The 16,923-nt window shown below is 49.1% G+C and overlaps 1 protein-coding gene across 3 annotated transcripts in view; it reads left to right on the top strand.

Annotated features, from left to right (window-relative positions):
- The window catches only part of LOC127926707 (transcription factor A, mitochondrial-like), a 33,673-nt gene that overhangs the window by 717 nt on the left and 16,033 nt on the right, over nucleotides 1–16,923 (top strand). For 2 of the 3 annotated variants that reach the window (XM_052512206.1, XM_052512208.1), the window contains 6 exons: nucleotides 6,358–6,485; nucleotides 6,577–6,647; nucleotides 11,258–11,407; nucleotides 11,981–12,076; nucleotides 12,969–13,025; nucleotides 15,169–15,787. In XM_052512206.1, coding sequence (XP_052368166.1) covers nucleotides 6,358–6,485; nucleotides 6,577–6,647; nucleotides 11,258–11,407; nucleotides 11,981–12,076; nucleotides 12,969–13,025; nucleotides 15,169–15,390 — 724 coding nt within the window. In that variant the 3' untranslated portion in view covers nucleotides 15,391–15,787. Of the gene's footprint in view, nucleotides 1–6,357; nucleotides 6,486–6,576; nucleotides 6,648–11,257; nucleotides 11,408–11,980; nucleotides 12,077–12,968; nucleotides 13,026–15,168; nucleotides 15,788–16,923 lie in introns of those variants that run through there. The other variant, XM_052512207.1, reaches the window with a different exon arrangement.

Below are 16,923 nucleotides of genomic sequence, written 5' to 3'. Positions count from 1 at the left end.
CATTCATCTCAATTTTACCTGTTGTTGTTGTCTTAGCTGATAAGCTGTTGTCTTACCAGTTGTTGACTTAGCTAGCTCTCCCAATCAACACCTGTGATTGCTTTATGCCTCTCTCAAATGTTAATATGTCTTGTATACTGTTGTTTAGGATAATTATCATTGTTTTAGTTTACCGCGGAGCCCCTAGTCCCACTACATGCCTTAGATACCTCCTTTGTCCCATCTCCCACACATGCGGTGACCTCACCTAGTATAACCAGCTTGACCAGAGATGCAACCTCTCTATCATCACTCAGTGCCTGGGCTTACCTCCACTGTACCCGCACCACACCATACCCCTGTCTGCACATTATGCCCTGAATCTATTCTACCACACCCAGAAATCTGCTCCTTTCTGGCCCTTGTTTGGACACTGTGTTAACTAACCTCCAAACGAGCTTCAATGCCATACAACACTTTTTCTGTGGCTTCCTACTGCTCTTAAACGCCTGCAAAACCAAATGCATGCTTTTCAACCGTTTGCTGCCCGCACCTGCCCGCCCGACTAGCATCACTACGGTGGACGGTTCTGACCTAGAATACGTGGACAACTACAAATACCTAGGTGTCTGGCTAGACTGTAAACTCTCCTTCCAGACTCATATCAAACATATTCAATAAAAAATCTAATCTAGAATCGTCTTTCTATGTCGCAACAAAGCCTCCTTCACTCACGCCGCCAAACTTACCCTAGTAAAACGGACAATCCTACCGATCCTCGACTTCGACGAAGTCATCTACAAAATAACTTTGAATACTCTACTCAGACTACATCCAATTAGCTGTCACAGTGCCATCTGTTTTGTTACCAAAGCACCTTACACCACCCACCACTGCGACCTGTATGCTCTAGTCGGCTGGCCCTCGCTACATATTCGTCGCCAGACCCACTGGCTCCAGGTCATCTTTTTAGTCTATGCTAGGTAAAGCTCTGCCTTATCTCAGCTCACTCGTCACGATAACAACATCCCCAAAGCCAGCACCTCCTTTGGCCGCCTTTCCTTCCAGTTCTCTGCTGCCAGTGACTGAAACAAATTGCAAAAATAGCTGAAGCTGGAGACTTACATTTCCCTCAATAACTTTAAACATCTGCTATCTGACCAGCTAACCCGATCGCTGCAGCTGTACATAGTCCATCTGTAAATAGCCCACCCACCCTACCTCCTCATCCCCATACCTCATCCCCATATTGTTTTTATTTACTTTGCTGCTCTTTTGGACACCTGTATCACTACTTACACACCATCATCTGCACATCTATCACTCCAGTGTTAATCTGCTAAATTTGAATTACCTTGCTACTATGGCATATTTATAGCCTTACTTCCTCATGCCATTTGCACACACTGTATATAGGGGCGGCAGCGTAGCCTAGTGGTTAGAGCGTTGGACTATTAACCGAAAGGTTTCAAGTTCATATCCCCGAGCTGACAAGGTACAAATCTGTAGTTCTGCCCCTGAACAGGTGCTGTTCCCAGGCCGTCATTGAAAATAAGAATTTGTTCTTAACTGACTTGCCTAGTTAAATAAAGGTAAAATAAAAAATATAGACTTTTTTTCTATTGTGTTATTGACTGTACACTTGTACACTCTGTGTTGTTGTTTCTGTCGCACTGCTATGCTTTATCTTGACCAGGTCGCAGTTGTAAATGAGAACTTGTTCTCAACTAGCTTACCTGGTTAAATAAAGGTGAAATCTTTTTTAAATGAAAAATCTACGACAAAACACATCACAACAAGAGATACCATAACACTACATTTTTAAATGAAAAATCTACGACAAAACACATCACAACAAGAGATACCATAACACTACATAAAGAGAGACCTAAGACAACAACACGACAGCAGCACAAAACATGGTGAAACATTATTGGGCGTCACGTGCGCCGAATACCACAGGTATTACAGTGAAATGCTTACTTACAGGCTCTAACCAATAGTGCAAAAAAGGTGTTAGGTGAGTGATAGGTAAGTAAAGAAATAAAACAGTAGAGAGGCTATAAACAGTAGCGAGGCTATAAACAGTAGCGAGGCTATAAACAGTAGCGAGGCTATAAACAGTAGAGTGGCTATAAACAGGAGAGGCTTCTACAGACACCGGTTAGTCAGGCTGATTGAGGTAGTATGTACATGTAGATATGGTTAAAATGACTATGCATATATGATGAACAGAGAGTAGCAGTAGCATTAAAGAGGGGTTGGCGGGTGGCTGGACACAATGCAGATAGCCCGGTTAGCCAATGTGTGGGAGCACTGGTTGGTCGGCCAATTGAGGTAGTATGTACATGAATGTATAGTTAGTGACTATGCATATATGATGAACCGAGAGTAACAGCAACGTAAAAGAGGGGTTGAGGAGGCACACAATGCAAATAGTCCAGGTAGCCATTTGATTACCTGTTCAGGAGTCTTATGGCTTGGGGGTAAAAACTGTTGAAGCCTTTTTGTCCTAGACTTGGCACTCCGGTAACCGCTTGCCATGCGGTAGTAGAGAGAACCGTCTATGGCTGGGGTCATTGACAATTTTTAGCGCCTTCCTCTGACACCGCCTGGTGTAGAGGTCCTGGATGGCAGGCAGCTTTGCCCCAGTGATGTACTGGGCCTTACGCACTACCCTCTGTAGTGTCTCGCGGTCTGAGGCCGAGCAATTGCCGTACCAGGCAGTGATGCAACCTGTCAGGATGCTCTCGATTAGAGGTCGACGGATTAATAGGAATGGACAATTTAATTTGGGTATTTTTGGGCGTCGATTTCTTACTTTTTTGCCCCACTGTATATAAAAAAAAGATTTAGTCAGCCACCAATTGTGCAAGTTCTCCCACTTAAAAAGACGAGAGAGGCCTGTAATTTTCATCATAGGTACACTTAAACTATGACAGACAAAATGAGGGGGAAAAAATCCCGTAAATCACATTGTAGGATTTTTAATGAATTGATTTGCAAATTATGGTGGAAAATAAGTATTTGATCAATTACAAAAGTTTATCTCAATACTTTCTTATATATCCTTTGTTGGCAATGACAGAGGTCAAATGTTTTCTGTAAGTCTTCACAAGCTTTTCACACACTGTTGCTGGTATTTTGGCCCATTCCTCCATGCAGATCTCCTCTAGAGCAGTGATGTTTTGGGGCTGTTGCTGGGCACACGGACTTTCAACTCCCCCCAAAGATTTTCTATGGGGTTGAGATCTGGAGACTGGCAAGGCCACTCCAGGAGCTTGAAATGCTTCTTACGGAGCCACTTCTTCGTTACACGGTCGGTGTGTTTGTGATCATTGTCATGCTGAAAGACTCAGCCACGTTTCATCTTCAATGCCCTTGCTGATGGTAGGCTTTGTTACGTTGGTCCCAGCTCTCTGCAGGGCATTCACTAGGTCCCCCCGTGTGGTTCTGGGATTTTTGCTCACCGTTCTTGTGGTCATTTTGACCCCACAGGGTGAGATCTTGCGTGGATCCCCAGATCGAGGGAGATTATCAGTGGTCTTGTATGTCTTCCATTTCCTAATAATTGCTCCCACAGTTGATTTCTTCAAACCAAGCTGCTTACCTATTGCAGATTCAGTCTTCCCAGCCTGGTGCAGGTCTACAATTTTGTTTCTGGTGTCCTTTGACAGCTCTTTGGTCTTGGCCATAGTGGAGTTTGGAGTGTGACTGTTTGAGGTTGTGGACAGGTGTCTTTATACTTATACTGATAACAAGTTCAAACAGGTGCCATTAATACAGGTAACGAGTGGAGGACAGAGGAGCCTCTTAAAGAAGAAGTTACAGGTCTGTGAGAGCCAGAAATCTTGCTTGTTTGTAGGTGACCAAATACTTATTTTCCACCATAATCTGCAAATAAATTCATTAAAAATCCTACAATGTGATTTTCTGGATTTTTTCCCCCTCATTTTGTCTGTCATAGTTGAAGTGTACCTATGATGAAAATTACAGGCCTCTCATCTTTTTAAGTGGGAGAACTTGCACAATTGTTGGCTGACTAAACATCGCTGTGCTTGCAAAGAGCTGCTGGCAACTCACGAAAGTGCTGTTTGAATGAATGATTACGGGCCTGCTGCTGCTCAGCCAGACTGCTCTATCAAATCAGACTTAATTATAACATAATAACACACAGAAATACGAGCCTTTGGTCATTAATATGATTGAATCCGGAAACTATCATTTAGAAAACAAAACGTTTATTATTTCAGTGAAATACGGAAACGTTCTGTATTTTATCTAACGGGTGGCATCCCTAAGTCTAAATATATTTCTGTTACATTACACAACCTTCAATGTTATTTCATAATTACGTAAAATTCTGGCAAATTAGGTCGCAATGAGCCAGGCTGCCCAAACTGTTGCATATACCCTGACTCTGCGTGCAATGAACGCAAGATAAATTACACAATTTCCCCTGGTTAATATTGCCTGCTAAACTGGATCAGTAGTTATAACTAGTGATTATGATTGATTGTTTTTTACAAGATAAGTTTAATGCTAGCTAGCAATTTACCTTGGCTTCTACTACATTCGCGTAACAGGCATGCTACTCGTGGAGTGCAATGGTTAGAGCGTTGGACTAGTTAACTGTGCGGTTGCAAGATTGGAACCCCTGAGCTGACAAGGTGAAAATCTGTCGTTCTGCCCCTGAACAAGGCAGTTAACCCACCGTTCCTAGGCGGTCATTGAAAATAAGAATGTGTTCTTAACTGACTTGCCTAGTTAAATAAATAAATAATAAAAACATCTGTGTCCAAAAATACCAATTTCAGATTGTTATGAAAACTTGAAATCGGGCCTAATTAATCGGCCATACCGATTAATCGGTCGACACCTAGTGTGTAGTAGGGAGAATGTATTGTGGTGTGGTGGCTCATTTCTCTAGTATCAAATGAGGAGAGACAAACTTATCACACAAGTCAGAGTTATACTTAAACTAAATCTTTAACAATGAGAGCTTTGCAATAGCATTTGACTTTCAATGATGCACCATTTCTAATGAACCATTGAAAAGTGACAACACAAAAGTAGATCCTTTATAGCCGACATACACCCCTCTCAGCCGAAATGACGAACAACAGATACATAGAATGGGTCACAAGGTTAAGATTTGTATGAAAGGTATCTATAATACATAGAATGGGTCACAAGGTTAAGATTTGTATGAAAGGTATCTATAATACATAGAATGGGTCACCAGGTTAAGATTTGTATGAAAGGTATCTATAATACATAGAATGGGTCACAAGGTTAAGATTTGTATGAAAGGTATCTATAATACATAGAATGGGTCACCAGGTTAAGATTTGTATGAAAGGTATCTATAATACATAGAATGGGTCACCAGGTTAAGATTTGTATGAAAGGTATCTATAATACATAGAATGGGTCACAAGGTTAAGATTTGTATGAAAGGTATCTATAATACATAGAATGGGTCACCAGGTTAAGATTTGTATGAAAGGTATCTATAATACATAGACTGGGTCACAAGGTTAAGATTTGTATGAAAGGTATCTATAATACATAGAATGGGTCACCAGGTTAAGATTTGTATGAAAGGTATCTATAATACATAGACTGGGTCACAAGGTTAAGATTTGTATGAAAGGTATCTATAATACATAGAATGGGTCACAAGGTTAAGATTTGTATGAAAGGTATCTATAATACATAGAATGGGTCACAAGGTTAAGATTTGTATGAAAGGTATCTATAATACATAGAATGGGTCACAAGGTTAAGATTTGTATGAAAGGTATCTATAATACATAGCAGACAGCATCTGCTGTGTCAACAGTTTTCATTGTATAGACCAGTGGCTGGTCCTCTGACTCCAAACTGGAACCATCTCTCCCTGCTACGGTATAGAACAGAAACATTACCTCATTCTATGGAAGGCTCAGCAGCAGCTACTCTTCCTGGGGTTTATTATGGATCCCCATTAGTTCCTGCTAAGGCAGCAGCTACTCTTCCTGGGGTTTATTATGGATCCTCATTAGTTCCTGCTAAGGCAGCTGCTACTCTCCCTGCTACGGTATAGAACAGAAACATTAACTCATTCTCTGGAATGCTCTTTAGGTTTTATCACCCAAAGACATCGTAAATCTCCAGTCAGTGTAATCTCCCAGAAGTCCATCCTCAGTAGAACACACACACAATAGTTAACAAAATACTCTATTCTGTTGCATAACACAACCATGATGCAATAAAAGCATTATAACATAATCTTGCAATTTTTCCATTACAAGGGATAATGTGTTGTAGGGATAATGTAGTAGGGACAATGTGTTGTGTGTGTTGTAGGGATAATGTGTTGTGTGTGTGTTGTAGGTTCGTCAATGTGATCCCAGCTGTAAAGAGTTTGACCACCATTGCAGGCGCTCCCCCTAAGAAGCCCCTGAACGGATACATGAGATTTGTGAAACAGCAACAACCTCTCGTTGTCAGGGAGTATCCAGGTGACTGGTGTTAGAATGGACAGTGTCTCTACAGCTTCACTCATTCCTTTGTCTTCACACATCACTGAGTTAATGTTGATGTGAGTTTCAGATGTCAAAGCTGTCGATGTGATAAGGAAGATTGCTCAGCAGTGGAGAACTCTGACAGCAGACCAGAAACAGGTAGGTTGTGTCTTGATTCAGTAGGGACACTTCAGTAGACAGCAAGGCCCCCCCCAGACCCTGACACTGTGGACAGCAAGGCCCCCCCCCCCCCCAGACCCTGACACTGTGGACAGCAGGGGAGAACTCTGACAGCAGACCAGAAACAGGTAGGTTGTGTCTTGATTCAGTAGGGACACTTCAGTAGACAGCAAGGCCCCCCAGACCCTGACACTGTGGACAGCAAGGCCCCCCAGACCCTGACACTGTGGACAGCAAGGCCCCCCCAGACCCTGACACTGTGGACAGCAGTGGAGAACTCTGACAGCAGACCAGAAACAGGTAGGTTGTGTCTTGATTCAGTAGGGACACTTCAGTAGACAGCAAGGCCCCCCAGACCCTGACACTGTGGACAGCAAGCCCCCCCCAGACCCTGACACTGTGGACAGCAAGGTGTCCCCCAGACCCTGAAGCCGTGGACAGCAAGGCCCCCCATACCCTGAAGCCGTGGACAGCAAGGCCCCCCCCATACCCTGAAGCCGTGGACAGCAAGGCCCCCCCCATACCCTGACGACGTGGACAGCAGCCCCCCTGACACCTTGGACAGCAGGGACCCCCAGACCCTGACACCTTGGACAGCAGGGACCCCAGACCCTGACACCTTGGACAGCATGGCCCCCCCAGACCCTGACACCTTGGACAGCAGGGACCCCTCCCAGACCCTGACACCGTGGACAGCATGCCCACCCCCCAGACCCTGACACCTTGGACAGCATGGCCCCCACAGACCCTGACACCTTGGACAGCAGGGCCCCCAGACCCTGACACCTTGGACAGCAGGGCCCCCAGACCCTGACACCTTGGACAGCAGGGCCCCCAGACCCTGGCACCTTGGACAGCAGGGCCCCCCCAGACCCTGACACCTTGGACAGCAGGGCCCCCCCAGACCCTGACACCTTGGACAGCATGCCTCCCCCTCCCAGACCCTGACACCTTGGACAGCAGGGCCCCCCAGACCCTGACACCGTGGACAGCAGGGCCCCCTGACCCTGACACCTTGGACAGCATGCCTCCCCTCCCAGACCCTGACACCTTGGACAGCAGGGCCCCCAGACCCTGACACCTTGGACAGCAGGGCCCCCAGACCCTGACACCTTGGACAGCAGGGCCCCCCAGACCCTGGCACCTTGGACAGCAGGGCCCCCCCAGACCCTGACATCTTGGACAGCAGGGCCCCCAGACCCTGACACCTTGGACAGCATGCCTCCCCTCCCAGACCCTGACACCTTGGACAGCAGGGCCCCCCAGACCCTGACACCGTGGACAGCAGGGCCCCCCTGACCCTGACACCTTGGACAGCATGCCTCCCCCTCCCAGACCCTGACACCTTGGACAGCAGGGCCCCCAGACCCTGACACCGTGGACAGCAGGGCCCCCAGACCCTGACACCTTGGACAGCAGGGCCCCCCAGACCCTGACACCTTGGACAGCAGGGCCCCCCAGACCCTGACACCGTGGACAGCAGGGCCCCCCCCAGACCCTGACACCTTGGACAGCAGGGCCCCCCAGACCCTGACACCCTGGACAGCAGGGCCCCCCAGACCCTGACACCTTGGACAGCATGCCTCCCCCTCCCAGACCCTGACACCTTGGACAGCATGCCTCCCAGACCCTGACACCCTGGACAGCAGGGCCCCCAGACCCTGACACCGTGGACAGCCCCCCAGACCCTGACACCTTGGACAGCAGGGCCCCCAGACCCTGACACCTTGGACAGCAGGGCCCCCCAGACCCTGACACCTTGGACAGCAGGGCCCCCAGACCCTGACACCGTGGACAGCAGGGCCCCCCAGACCCTGACACCTTGGACAGCAGGGCCCCCAGACCCTGACACCCTGGACAGCAGGGCCCCCAGACCCTGACACCTTGGACAGCATGCCTCCCCTCCCAGACCCTGACACCTTGGACAGCATGCCTCCCCTCCCAGACCCTGACACCCTGGACAGCAGGGCCCCCAGACCCTGACACCGTGGACAGCCCCCCCAGACCCTGACACCTTGGACAGCATGCCTCCCCCTCCCAGACCCTGACACCTTGGACAGCATGCCTCCCCCTCCCAGACCCTGACACCTTGGACAGCATGCCTCCCCCTCCCAGACCCTGACACCTTGGACAGCAGGGCCCCCAGACCCTGACACCCTGGACAGCATGCCTCCCCCTCCCAGACCCTGACACCTTGGACAGCAGGGCCCCCCCTCCCAGACCCTGACACCTTGGACAGCATGCCTCCCCCTCCCAGACCCTGACACCATGGACAGCAGGGCCCCCCCCAGACCCTGACACCTTGGACAGCATGCCTCCCCTCCCAGACCCTGACACCTTGGACAGCATGCCTCCCCCTCCCAGACCCTGACACCATGGACAGCAGGGCCCCCCCCCCCAGACCCTGACACCTTGGACAGCATGCCTCCCCTCCCAGACCCTGACACCATGGACAGCAGGGCCCCCCAGACCCTACACCGTGGACAGCAGGGCCCCCCAGACCCTGACACCATGGACAGCAGGGCCCCCAGACCCTGACACCGTGGACAGCAGGGCCCCCCACCGACCCTGACACCATGGACAGCATGCCTCCCCTCCCAGACCCTGACACCTTGGACAGCAGGGCCCCCCAGACCCTGACACCTTGGACAGCAGGGCCCCCCCCCCAGACCCTGACACCGTGGACAGCAGGGCCCCCCCCCCAGACCCTGACACCGTGGACAGCAGGGCCCCCAGACCCTGACACCTTGGACAGCAGGGCCCCCAGACCCTGACACCGTGGACAGCAGGGCCCCCCAGACCCTGACACCCTGGACAGCAGGGCCCCCAGACCCTGACACCTTGGACAGCAGGGCCCCCAGACCCTGACACCTTGGACAGCAGGGCCCCCAGACCCTGACACCTTGGACAGCAGGGCCCCCAGACCCTGACACCCTGGACAGCAGGGCCCCCAGACCCTGACACCTTGGACAGCAGGGCCCCCAGACCCTGACACCTTGGACAGCAGGGCCCCCAGACCCTGACACCATGGACAGCAGGGCCCCCCAGACCCTGACACCCTGGACAGCAGGGCCCCCAGACCCTGACACCTTGGACAGCATGGCCCCCAGAACCTGACACCGTGGACAGCAGGGACCCCTCCCAGACCCTGACACCTTGGACAGCATGGCCCCCCAGACCCTGACACCCTGGACAGCAGGGCCCCCAGACCCTGACACCGTGGACAGCAGGGCCCCCCCCAGACCCTGACACCCTGGACAGCAGGGCCCCCCAGACCCTGACACCTTGGACAGCAGGGCCCCCCAGACCCTGACACCTTGGACAGCAGGGCCCCCAGACCCTGACACCGTGGACAGCAGGGCCCCCCAGACCCTGACACCTTGGACAGCAGGGCCCCCAGACCCTGACACCATGGACAGCAGGGCCCCCAGACCCTGACACCTTGGACAGCAGGGCCCCCCAGACCCTGACACCTTGGACAGCATGCCTCCCCTCCCAGACCCTGACACCATGGACAGCATGCCTCCCCCAGACCCTGACACCCTGGACAGCAGGGCCCCCCAGACCCTGACACCATGGACAGCAGGGCCCCTCCCAGACCCTGACACCATGGACAGCAGGGCCCCCCCCAGACCCTGACACCTTGGACAGCATGCCTCCCCTCCCAGACCCTGACACCATGGACAGCAGGGCCCCCCAGACCCTGACACCGTGGACAGCATGCCTCCCCCTCCCAGACCCTGACACCGTGGACAGCAGGGCCCCCAGACCCTACACCGTGGACAGCAGGGCCCCCCCCCAGACCCTGACACCTTGGACAGCAGGGCCCCCCAGACCCTGACACCTTGGACAGCAGGGCCCCCAGACCCTGACACCATGGACAGCAGGGCCCCCAGACCCTGACACCATGGACAGCAGGGCCCCCAGACCCTGACACCTTGGACAGCAGGGCCCCCCAGACCCTGACACCATGGACAGCAGGGCCCCCCAGACCCTGACCCCTTGGACAGCAGGGCCCCCAGACCCTGACACCCTGGACAGCAGGGCCCCCCAGACCCTGACACCTTGGACAGCAGGGCCCCCAGACCCTGACACCGTGGACAGCAGGGCCCCCCCAGACCCTGACACCGTGGACAGCAGGGCCCCCAGACCCTGACACCGTGGACAGCAGGGCCCCCCCCTCCCAGACCCTGACACCGTGGACAGCAGGGCCCCCCTCCCAGACCCTGACACCTTGGACAGCAGGGCCCCCCAGACCCTGACACCGTGGACAGCAGGGCCCCCCAGACCCTGACAGCAGGGCCCCCCAGACCCTGACAGCAGGGCCCCCAGATATCTTCTTTCTCCGTGTGTGACAGAGAATACATTTGACACTTCTGTAGTCCATGTTTGCACCTTCCATCAGAGAAGACGACACAGACTGTCATGCGTCTACTTCCTACCAACATGGATGTACTTGCCAGTATTTAAATAACTGAAAATAGGCTGTTTGACTTATAGCCTACCTGAAATTGACATATCAGTGTTGTTGTACTGTGGACAGACTTGTGTGGTTAATTAGCTAAATACATGTTGACTTCCCCCCACAGCCTTTTCAACAGGCGTCGGTGGTTGCCAGGGAACAGTTTAAGGTGGACATGCAGAGGTACCAGTCCCAGCTCACACCTGCACAGGCTGCTGCTCTGAAACAGGAGAGGAGACTGAGGCTGGCCAAGAGGAAAGCCATCAGGAGGAAGAGGGTGAGTGTAGCTCATTGATCTTCATAGTAGAGGTTGACCGATTAATCAGAATGATAGATTAATTCGGGACGATTTCAAGTTTTCATAACAATCGGAAATCGGTATTTTTGGACACCGATTTGGCCAAATTTTTAAAATGGTATTTTAATTTATTTTTTACACCTTTATTTAATCTTTATTTAACTAGGCAAGTCAATTAAGAACACTTTGTTTTTGCATTATTTAAACCAAATTGAACATGTTTCATGATTTATTTGAGGCTAAATTGGTTTTGTTGATGTATTATATTAAGTTTAAATAAGTGTTCATTCAGTATTGTTGTAATTGTTATTATAATCAGCTTTTTTGGTCCTCCAATAATCGGTATCGGCTTTGAAAAATCATTATCGGTCGACCTCTACTTCATAGTGATGTGCTGTGGGCCGTGGACACTATTTGGCATGACAGGCCCCTCCTAGTGAATGTAATGGCATACTACTAAGGCCTTGTGATAGTATTAGTAGTGGTGTGTTCTGATGTTGTGCCACTGAAATGTTCCTGGTGACTCGTCTGACCACCATCTTCCACTTTTAGGAGTTGAACAGTCTTGGCAAACCCAAACGTCCCCGGTCGTCCTTTAACATCTTCATGGCAGAACACTTTGAGGAGTCCACGGGGACGACCACACAGGTTGGTACTGAGGAGTCCAGAGGGGGGGGGAACCACACAGGTTGGTACTGAGGAGTCCAGAGGGGGGGCACGCAGGTTGGTACTGAGGAGTCCAGAGGGGGAACCACACAGGTTGGTACTGAGGAGTCCAGAGGGGGAACCACGCAGGTTGGTACTGAGGAGTTACTGAGGAGTCCAGAGGGGGGGGAACCACGCAGGTTGGTACTGAGGAGTTACTGAGGAGTCCAGAGGGGGGACCACTCAGGTTAGTACTGAGGAGTCCAGAGGGGGGGGGACCACACAGGTTGGTACTGAGGAGTCCAGAGGGGGGGCACTCAGGTTGGTACTGAGGAGTCCAGAGGAGGGGGCACTCAGGTTGGTATTGAGGAGTCCAGGGGGGCACTCAGGTTGGTACTGAGGAGTCCAGGGGGGCACTCAGGTTGGTATTGAGGAGTCCAGGGGGGACCACTCAGGTTGGTATTGAGGAGTCCAGGGGGGGGACCACTCAGGTTGGTACTGAGGAGTCCAGGGGGGCACTCAGGTTGGTATTGAGGAGTCCAGGGGGGGGGGACCACTCAGGTTGGTATTGAGGAGTCCAGGGGGGGGACCACTCAGGTTGGTACTGAGGAGTCCAGAGGGGGGTGGACCACTCAGGTTGGTATTGAGGAGTCCAGGGGGGGGGGGACCACTCAGGTTGGTACTGAGGAGTCCAGATGGGGGGTGGGGGCCACACAGGTTGGTATCAGTGTCCAGTAATCAAATACTTTTTCATGAGTTGTGAGTCAATGGGATGAAAGTGTAATATTCTTTAACACATTCCATTATACCAGCGTTAAAGAGATGGTTGATATGTAATCTAAATGTAACGCTATAACAACCACCTGTTATAATGCTGTCACCTTTTTCCCCTCAGGGCAAGATGAAGATGCTGCGGGAGGACTGGACCAAACTGTCAACCTCACAGAAACAAGTAGGTGGAATGAAGTGTTTGATACAGTGCATTCGGTACGTTTCATCTCTCTGTACTTTCCTCCGTTCATCTTTGCCTTGATCATGACTGCTGTCACCACCATGCTTCACCGTAGTGATGGTGCCAGATTTCCTCCAGACGTGATGCTGCCACCACCATGCTTCACCGTAGTGAATGGTGCCAGGTTTCCTCCAGACGTGATGCTGCCACCACCATGCTTCACCGTAGTGAATGTTGCCAGGTTTCCTCCAGACGTGATGCTGCCACCACCATGCTTCACCGTAGTGATTGTGCCAGGTTTCCTCCAGACGTGATGCTGCCACCACCATGCTTCACCGTAGTGATTGTGCCAGGTTACCTCCAGACGTGATGCTGCCACCACCATGCTTCACCGTAGTGATGGTGCCAGGTTTCCTCCAGACGTGATGCTGCCACCACCATGCTTCACCGTAGTGATGGTGCCAGGTTACCTCCAGATGTGAATCTTGGCATTGGGGCCACAGAGTTCAATCTTGGTTTCATCAGACTGGAGACACGTTTTGTTTCTCATGGTCTGAGAGTCATTTAGGTTCATTTTTGCAAGCTCCAAGCGGGCTGTCACTTGCCTTTTTACTGAGGAGTGGCTTCCGTCTGGCCACTCTACCATAAATGCCTGATTGGTGGAGTGCTGCAGATATGGTTGTCCTTCTGGAAGGTTCTCCCTCTCCTTTTATGCATCTCTGTTTCGACGCCAAACATGCCAATGCTTTATCTGACCAAACTTTCAATTTTGGTCCCATCGGACCAGAGCACCTTCTTCCAGTCATAACTTAAATGACGTTTGGCTCCAAGCGCTTGCGTCTGTGTCTTGGGGTCAGAAAGGGCTTTCTTCTGGCAACCCTTTCAAAGAGCCTGTGGTTGTGGAGGTGGCGTCTGATGGGGCTTTCTTCTGGGAACCCTTTCAAAGAGCCTGTGGTTGTGGAGGTGGCGTTTGTTGGAGCTTTCTTCTGGCAACCCTTCCAAAGAGCCTGTGGTTGTGGAGGTGGCGTCTGTTGGAGGTTTTTGAAACCTGGTGACCCCAAGACGCCACCAAGGCCTGCAATTCTTTCACAGTGATTCTTGGGGATTTTGTTGCTTCTCTCACCATCCTCCTCCCATTCCTGGGGGGTCTTCTACCCGTGAGGTTTTCAACTGTTCCATATCTTTTATCATTTTTAATAATTGCCCTGACAGGGCTCAGTGGTATATTCAATCGTTTGTGGATCTTCTTGTAGCCACTACCAGATGTATGAAGGTCTACGACCATTTGTCTCTTTTGAACTGCCAGTTCTGTTGTTTTCTTCATGGTGTTGGATGACAAAGGGATATTGCATGCGTGTTACCTCATTTTGATACCCTAGTGAAACAGGAAGTGATGTAATGGCTCAATTTAAGTTCCTTAAGACTTAAATAATTGTGAAACCTTGATTTGGAGGACATTAATTTTTAATTACTAGGCTAACTCTGCAGGTCTACATGACTAACTGACTCGGTGTGCTCTGCAGGTCTACATGACTAACTGACTCTGTGTGCTCTGCAGGTCTACATGACTAACTGACTCTGTGCTCTGCAGGTCTACTTGACTAACTGACTCTGTGTGCTCTGCAGGTCTACATGACTGACTGACTCTGTGTGCTCTGCAGGTCTACATGACTAACTGACTCTGTGTGCTCTGCAGGTCTACATGACTGACTGACTCTGTGTGCTCTGCAGCTCTACATGACTAACTGACTCTGTGTGCTCTGCAGGTCTACTTGACTAACTGACTCTGTGTGCTCTGCAGGTCTACATGACTAACTGACTCTGTGTGCTCTGCAGGTCTACATGACTAACTGACTCTGTGTGCTCTGCAGGTCTACATGACTAACTGACTCTGTGCTCTGCAGGTCTACATGACTAACTGACTGTGTGCTCTGCAGGTCTACATGACTAACTGACTCTGTGCTCTGCAGGTCTACATGACTAACTGACTCTGTGTGCTCTGCAGGTCTACATGACTAACTGACTCTGTGTGCTCTGCAGGTCTACATGACTAACTGACTCTGTGTCCTCTGCAGGTCTACATGACTAACTGACTCTGTGTGCTCTGCAGGTCTACATGACTAACTGACTCTGTGCTCTGCAGGTCTACATGCAGCTGGCGGAGGATGATAAAGTGCGCTATAAGAATGAGATGAAGTCCTGGGAGGAACACATGATGGATATTGGACGGGAGGACCTGATCAGACGGAAAGAGACCCACAAGAACAAAACCGCCACTAAAGGAGGCAAACAGAAATCCAAAGTGAAAGTGGTGAAAAGTAAATCTGCAGGAGCTACGACAGTGAGGAGTGGGGAAAAGGCCTGAGTTGTTCTAGAGAGGAAGGGTGATGGAAGGCAAGTTACCGTCCCAAATAATAGTCATATCAATGCTCCTAGCGCCTCAAACTGTGAATGAACCTTCACCAGTCTGGGAAAGATCATGAAACATAACATTCTCAACTGACAGTTATCAGAATGAGAATTCACTGTAAACTATCATAAAGCAGTGTTCTGTCTAGTATGAAAAGATGAATTATGTTGAAGTTAAGTTCCTGTCACCAGGGCCACGTTCTGTATATACTGTCTCTATACACAGGCCAGTCTATGCTAGATATAGTCTTTGTTAAGAGACGTGTTGACCAGTTACTTTGTTTGTAGACTTAGTTTTCGCTCATGTTTTGTATCTAATTTTTATTAAATAAACATTTACGTACATAAAAAAAGACTTCATATTATACACAATGTTTATACAGTGAAAACAAATTGGGAGGAAATCGACAAGGTACTTAAACACTGTATGATGAAAGTAAACTATGTACAAAAAACTACAATATATATATAATAATATAATAATATACAATATCTACACAGTTCATCCTCACATCGTGTAATAAAACTACAATATCTACACAGTTCATCCTCACATCGTGTAATAAAACTACAATATCTACACAGTTAATCCTCACATCGTGTAATAAAACTACAATATCTACACAGTTAATCCTCACATCGTGTAATAAAACTACAATATCTACACAGTTAATCCTCACATCGTGTAATAAAACTACAATATCTACACAGTTAATCCTCACATCGTGTAATAAAACTACAATATCTACACAGTTCATCCTCACATCGTGTAATAAAACTACAATATCTACACAGTTCATCCTCACATCGTGTAATAAAACTACAATATCTACACAGTTCATCCTCACATCGTGTAATAAAACTACAATATCTACACAGTTCATCCTCACATCGTGTAATAAAACTACAATATCTACACAGTTAATCCTCACATCGTGTAATAAAACTACAATATCTACACAGTTCATCCTCACATCGTGTAATAAAACTACAATATCTACACAGTTCATCCTCACATCGTGTAATAAAACTACAATATCTACACAGTTCATCCTCACATCGTGTAATAAAACTACAATATCTACACAGTTCATCCTCACATCGTGTAATAAAACTACAATATCTACACAGTTCATCCTCACATCGTGTAATAAAACTACAATATCTACACAGTTCATCCTCACATCGTGTAATAAAACTACAATATCTACACAGTTCATCCTCACATCGTGTAATAAAACTACAATATCTACACAGTTCATCCTCACATCGTGTAATAAAACTACAATATCTACACAGTTCATCCTCACATCGTGTAATAAAACTACAATATCTACACAGTTCATCCTCACATCGTGTAATAAAACTACAATATCTACACAGTTCATCCTCACATCGTGTAATAAAACTACAATATCTACACAGTTCATCCTCACATCGTGTAATAAAACTACAATATCTACACAGTTCATCCTCACATCGTGTAATA

This window comes from Oncorhynchus keta, unplaced genomic scaffold (assembly GCF_023373465.1).
Source record: "Oncorhynchus keta strain PuntledgeMale-10-30-2019 unplaced genomic scaffold, Oket_V2 Un_contig_809_pilon_pilon, whole genome shotgun sequence".
Classification (NCBI taxonomy): domain Eukaryota; kingdom Metazoa; phylum Chordata; class Actinopteri; order Salmoniformes; family Salmonidae; genus Oncorhynchus; species Oncorhynchus keta.
The sequence above is the reverse complement of the archived record's forward strand: the minus strand, read 5'-3'. Positions and strand labels throughout refer to the sequence as shown.